Raw genomic sequence first — 6,520 nt, 5'->3', positions numbered from 1 at the left:
AAAAAAAAAAAACAATTTTAGAGCTCTTTATCTGGAATGGCCATCATAGCTCTCATTGTACGAGGTTGGACAATTAAGTTTGCAAACTTTTCCTAGAAAAAGTGCTATATACCTTATTGCTGACTATCACTACTGTTGACAGATGGCCAAGGGGAGTATATCGAAGGTGACTATAGTGTAGTTAGCATTGAGGTATGTAGCACTTTTTCTAGGATGATTTTGTGAACTTAATTGTCCATATTATACATTATGTCATGTTACCATTTTAAATATGCAGTGTAAATATAAAGTAATGAAACTTAATGTTCATAGGTTATAATGAAGTAGCTTAGTTCATTGCTTAGAAAAGCAGTTCTATCCTATATAGAAATCTTCTCTGTAATATAGCCCACCTAACTTGCCTCTGCTTCTCAGTGTCAATCCCATATTGGTCTAGGGTAGCCATTCTCAACCTGTGGGTTGCAACCCTTTTGTAACAATGAAAATACATCCTGAATGTCAGATATTTACATTACAATTCATAACAGTAGCAAAATTACAGTTATGAAGTAGCAACGAAAATAATTTTATGGTTGGGGGTTACCACAACATGAGGAACTGTATTAAAGGGTCACAGCATTAGGAGACATTAGGAAGGTTAAGAACCACTGGTCTAGGGCCTGCATATAATATTCTTGAATGTCAACCACTCATTCAGTCAGTTTCTTAAATGTGTACAGAATTGCAGTTGCTATTGAGTAGATAAGCCTGAAAGTTCTGAATATGAGAATATTTGTGCAGCTCTTTAGTTCATAAAATGTCTTTACCTTTTTATCTTATTTGTTTTTCCCAGTGACCCTGTGAAGTAGATGTTATTGTTAATCATTTACATGATAGGGAAACTTTTGTGAGTCCCTAAAACTACCTCTAGGTCCAATGATTGACTAAGACTCAGCATATAGCCATATTCGCAGTTAAGATTTATTATAGTGAAAGAATACAGAGAAAAATTAGCAAAAAGAAAGGCACATGGGCAAAGTCTAGAGGAACCCAGGTATAAGCTTCCAAAAATTTTCTCCCAGTGGAGTCACAGGAAGCACTTCATTTCTCCATTAGTGGATTGTTAAAACACGTATGAAATGCTATCTACCAGATAGGCTACCCTGAGCCTAGGAGGCTAGGATTTTTACCAGGGGTCCTGTAGTCATTCTCTGCCTTGTTCATACCAAAATTCTCGACTCCCAGAAACAAGAAGGGAATTCAGGATAAATCATATTGTTTATACACTTTAGGCATTATAAGCCACTCTTATTAGTTAGGTAATAGTGAGAACCCTACCAAAATGTGAGCCTATGGCCATCCTGACAAGTAGGCCTTTTTGAGGATAGCAGTCTCAAGCCTGCAGTATAAACTCTTTTTTCCATAAAAATTAATGCTAAAAGAGGTGAAGTAACTTTGCTTAAGATACTTAGATAGTGGCCTGGTGCTGTGCCTCATGCCTGTAATCCTAGCACTTTTGGAGGCTGAGATTGGAGGATCGCTTAAGCTCAGGAGTTTGAGAACAGCCTGACCAAGAGTGAGACCCCATCTCTACTAGAAATAGGAAAAACTAGCCAGGCATTGTGGCAGGTGCCTGTAGTCCCAGCTACTTAAGAAGCTGAAGCAGGAGGATCCCTCAAACTCATGAGTTTGAGTTTGCTGTGATCTAAGATGACCACAGTGTCTCTAGCCTGGGTCAACAGAGTGAGACTCTGTCTCAAAAAAAAAAAAAAAACTTAGATAGCGTTACAGTCAAGATTCAAACCCAGGCTTTTAGATTCCAAACTTTCTTAACCACATAACATTAATCTCCGTGAAATTAAGAATAAATGATTTGAATGTACAATTGAAGTAGTAAAATTTAATGCATAGTTCTTTGAGATGTGGAATGCTGAAGCCATTTTCTTCCTGTGCTAAGTAATACCTTCTTTCTCTCTGACCTATAACCTTTCTAGGATAACATTAAAAATCTAGAACTAGACGTCATTAATCTTCAAAAAGAAAAGGAAGAATTGGTTCTTGAACTTCAGACTGCAAAAAAGGATGTCAACCAAGCTAAGTAAGAATAAAGTCAATAAATGTTTATTTAAGTCCCTACTATGTGTAAGGAGCTTTGGAGTGAATAGAGGAGTAGAACACTCATAACATTTAGCCAGGTATGGTGGTATGCACCTGTAGTCCTTGCTACTCATCAGGCTAAGGCAGAAAGATAGTTTGAGCCCAGGAGTTGGAAGCAGTGAGCTATGTGTGATTGTACTTCTGCACTCTAGTCTAGGTGACAGAGTGAGACTCTGTCTCAAAAAACAAAACAACAACAAAAAAATACCCCTTAGGATGACAGTAAAAAAATGCCAAAATAGCACACAATTGATAGCCAAGTAAATTTCTTAGGCAGTAATTATGCTAAGAGTTCAGAAATAGGGCGGTGCCTGTGGCTCAGGAAGTAGGGCACTGGCTCCATATACTGAGGGTAGCGGATTTAAACCCGGCTCTGGCTGAACTGCAACAACAACACAGCCAGGTGTTGTGGCGGGCGCCTGTAGTCCCAGCTACTCAGGAGGCTGAGGCAAGAAAATCGCCTGAGCCCAAGAGCTAGAGGTTTCTGTGAGCTGTGACGCCCCAGCACACTACTGAGGGTGACAAAATGAGACTGTCTCTAAAAAAAAAGAAAGAGTTCAGAAATAAGAAATATCAATTCAGGCTGGTATGATCCAGGAAGGCTTTGTATAAAGTTAGCATTTGAGCTGGCTTTTGAAAGATTATCAAATATACTAGACAGCAGCTATTTCCTTGTCTCTGCACTGATGGTAAATTAGTGTATAGAATTAATGTCCAGGTTAGTGATTTTAAAAATTAATCTAGCCATTCCTTATCAGTTAAAAATAAAACCAAGACATAACTAGAATATCCTACTCTCCCTCAGAACTCTCCCTATTAGCTAGTCTACCTTCTTTTCAGTTAAGGACTCTGTTTTGTCTCTCTGTTGAGTCTGAAACTCATGTACTTAAAAGTTATGCTGAATGTCTACTTTCTTTATTTTTTTTTAGAGACAGAGTCTCACTTTGTTGCCCTCAGTAGAGTGCTGTGGCATCACAGCTCACAGCAACCTCCAGCTCTTGGGCTTAGGCCATTCTCTTGCCTCAGCCTCCCATGTAGCTGGGACCACAGGTGCCTGCCACAACACCCAGCTATTTTTTAGTTGCAGTTTGGCCAGGGCTGGATTCGAATCTGCCACCCTTGGCATATGGGGCTGGCACCCTACTCACTGAGCCACAGGTGCCACCCTGAATGTCTACTTTCTATCTCAAAATTGTGTAATGATCATCGGAATTATTGCTAAAGTGAAGTGAAATGCCTTCAAAGAACCCTCCTTTGACACAGATTGTGTGTGTATGGGGGGGTGTTATATTGAGATAGTTAGATTGCGCATACTCAAAAATTATTGTTTTATTCTTTATATTAAGCTCTTATTATTGAGGCCATTTAGGTTGTATTTTTTTTTAAGATGGCTATGTGACTAGTCACCTATTTTATATATATCAAGGTTGTGAACCTGGGAGTCTAGTATGTCTTTTGAAGTCAGGCTTTGCCCTTGGTAGTCTTCACTCCTACAGCATCTGTGTGTAGGTTGAGTGAGCGCCGCCGCAAACGTCTCCAGGAGCTAGAGGGTCAAATAGCTGATCTGAAGAAGAAACTGAATGAACAGTCCAAACTTCTAAAACTGAAGGAATCCACAGAGTATACTGTCTCCAAACTGAACCAGGAGATACGGGTAATAAAATCTCATTCTTGCATTTATCCCATTGGAATTTACAAACAATAGATGTTGCATTTAGAATTATACTACAGAGGTGTTTTCAAATGAGAAAGTAGCAGGCAGGGCTACTTTCAAATGTGTGAATCTCTACAAACATTTGTTTTGCAGAATATTGTGTTGGTAGTGATCTATAATCTGATGAAATCTTGCTTTAGCATTCAGAGTTCAGTATTAGATTCTCTAACCAAAAAGGAAAGGCATCTCCATATTTAGTGGTGATATTAATATCATGATCACTTTCCATGATCATGTGGCATAACTTCATAAAGTACTAGCAAGGTGACAGACACCCACAGAAAATGCTCAGTTATTGAATGTACAATTTGTAAAATCCACAAATGGTACTTTCAGCCCACTCATAGTGAAACTTTTAGAATACAGTGGTTACTAGGTGGATTTGTCCTTGAGGCTTATCAATAATTTCTTGAAATTTCATTTATATATAGTAAATTTGGGACCAGGTTTAGCTTATAGGTACAATTTTATTGTATTTCTTAAGAGTGTTTATTTGTGTAGTCTATACTTGAAAACCCTCTGTAAGCATAGCAAAGAGTATTAGAAACCTAATCATAAAATCTTTTGGTGGCTTTCTCAGCTTACTTCTGGTTTTCCCTCTTCTTAATGGTAAGTCTATCCATCTACATATCAACCTAGAATAAAGATCAGATAACTAATACTTGTACTGGTTTTTGTTCTTACAGACGATGAAAATCCAACGGGTACAGTTAATGCGTCAGATGAAAGAGGATGCTGAGAAGTTTAGACAATGGAAGCAACAAAAAGACAAAGAAGTAATGCAGTTAAAAGAACGAGTAAGTAACTAAAACTGAAAGGCCTAGCTGCAAAACCCTTCTCTGAGTTGACTAATGATATTAATGCTTCTTTTCAAATACCCAGTGTCTCTAAAATGTGACATATTTATGAATTTAACAGCCTTATATTAAATATCCACTATGTACAAGGTGCTGTACACTAGGTACTAGGAGAAATAGAAAGATGAGCTCTGCCCTTAAGGAATACCTTGTCTAAAGAGGAAATAAGAATAAGCATGGATTTTTCTCAAATACAAAGAATGAAGAGATCTGGGCTTTAAGAATAGTATAAAATACCGAAGTAACTAAAAGAAAGGAAAGCACACTTCCAGTTGGAGTGAAAAGATGGTAGCTGAATAGGCCTTAAAGAATAGGAAGGGTTTTGATAGAGATAAGTATGGGCATTCCAGGGTAGGAGCAAAGACACAGAGGTGACATATTTATAGACATATTCAAGAAATAGCAAATGGTCCAGTTGGGATGAAGTATAGTAAAAGATGGACTAGAAGGGCGGCGCCTGTGGCTCAAAGGAGAAGGGCACCAGCTCTATATACCAGAGGTGGTGGGTTCAAACCCAGCCCTGGTCAAAAACTAAAAAAAAAAAAAAAAAAAAGATTGACTAGTAAAGGCAAGTTAAAACTTTATTGTTAAAGATCCAGTAAGTTTGAACTTCATTTTTTTTATTAGTGTAAAGACTTTTAAGGTTTTTGAGAAACAAAGTGACATTAACAAAATAATGCTTTAGAAAGATATATCTGAGAGTAATGTGTAGAACAAACTGTAGTATTGAGAAACTGAAGGCCAGAACACAAGAAGATATTGTATAATCCAGAAAGATTGTAAGGGCCTGAATATATACCTGAAGAACAGAGCCCCAAAATATGTGAAGCAAATACCAAGAAAAATGAAGAGAAAAATAGACAAATCAACAGTAATATTGGGAGACTTTAATGCCCCAATTTAATAATGGCAAGAATAACTAGGCACAAGATCAGCAAAGATGTTGCAAACTTCAACAGTATAATTCCTAAGATTTCGGGTGGTACCTATGGCTCACTGAGTAGGATGCTGGCCCCATATACCGAGGGTGGCAGGTTCGAACCTGGCCCTGACTAAACTGCAACAACAATGACAAAAAAAAGCTGGGCATTGTGGCAGGTGCCTGTGGTCCCAGCTGCTCGGGAGGTTGAGGCAAGAGAAGCACTAGAGCCCAAGAGTTTGAGGTTGCTGTGAGCTATGATGCCATAGCACTCTACCAAGAGCAACAAAATAAGACTCTGTCTTTACAAATTACATATATATATATATATGTATATGTATAATTCCTAGGATTTTTACATATGTGTTCATAAGAGGTATTGGTTTATAGCTTATATGCTATCCTAGATTATAAACTATGTTTAATAGACATCTATAGAATACTTCACACAACAACAGGAGGGTATACATTTTTCCCAAGTGCATGTGGAACATTCTCCAGGCTAGGCCATAAAGAATACCTCATTAAATTTAAAAGAATTGAAACAATACAAAGTCTATTCTCCAACCACAATAAAATGAAATTAAAAATCAATAACATAAAGAAATTTGGAAAATATACCAATATGAGAAAGTAACACAGTCCTAAATAATGAGTCAAAAGGAAGTCATGAGGAAATTAGAAAATATTTTGAGATGAATAAAAACAAATACACAACATTCCAAAATATGCCATGACCAAGTGAGGTTTATGGAATGCAGCTAAAGCATTTTTGAGAGGGAATTTTATAGTTGTTAACTTCCTATATTAGGAATGAAGGCTCAGCACCTGTGGCTCAAGCGGCTAAGGTGCCAGCCACATACACCTGAGCTGGCGGGTTCGAATCCAGCCCGG

The 6,520-nt window shown here is 37.7% G+C and overlaps 1 protein-coding gene across 1 annotated transcript in view; it reads left to right on the top strand.

Moving 5' to 3' along the window:
* Positions 1-6,520, top strand: part of KIF4A (kinesin family member 4A) — a 150,235-nt gene that overhangs the window by 99,436 nt on the left and 44,279 nt on the right. The window contains exons 16-18 of the mRNA XM_003801762.3: positions 1,974-2,077; positions 3,646-3,790; positions 4,537-4,647. Of these exons, the coding sequence (XP_003801810.1) occupies positions 1,974-2,077; positions 3,646-3,790; positions 4,537-4,647 (360 nt within the window). The remainder of the gene's footprint in view (positions 1-1,973; positions 2,078-3,645; positions 3,791-4,536; positions 4,648-6,520) is intronic.

Source organism: Otolemur garnettii, unplaced genomic scaffold, assembly GCF_000181295.1.
Source record: "Otolemur garnettii isolate 467f Iridium unplaced genomic scaffold, OtoGar3 scaffold00219, whole genome shotgun sequence".
NCBI lineage: Eukaryota > Metazoa > Chordata > Mammalia > Primates > Galagidae > Otolemur > Otolemur garnettii.
Note: the sequence above shows the minus strand (reverse complement) of the source record. Positions and strands in the feature narration are given on the sequence as shown.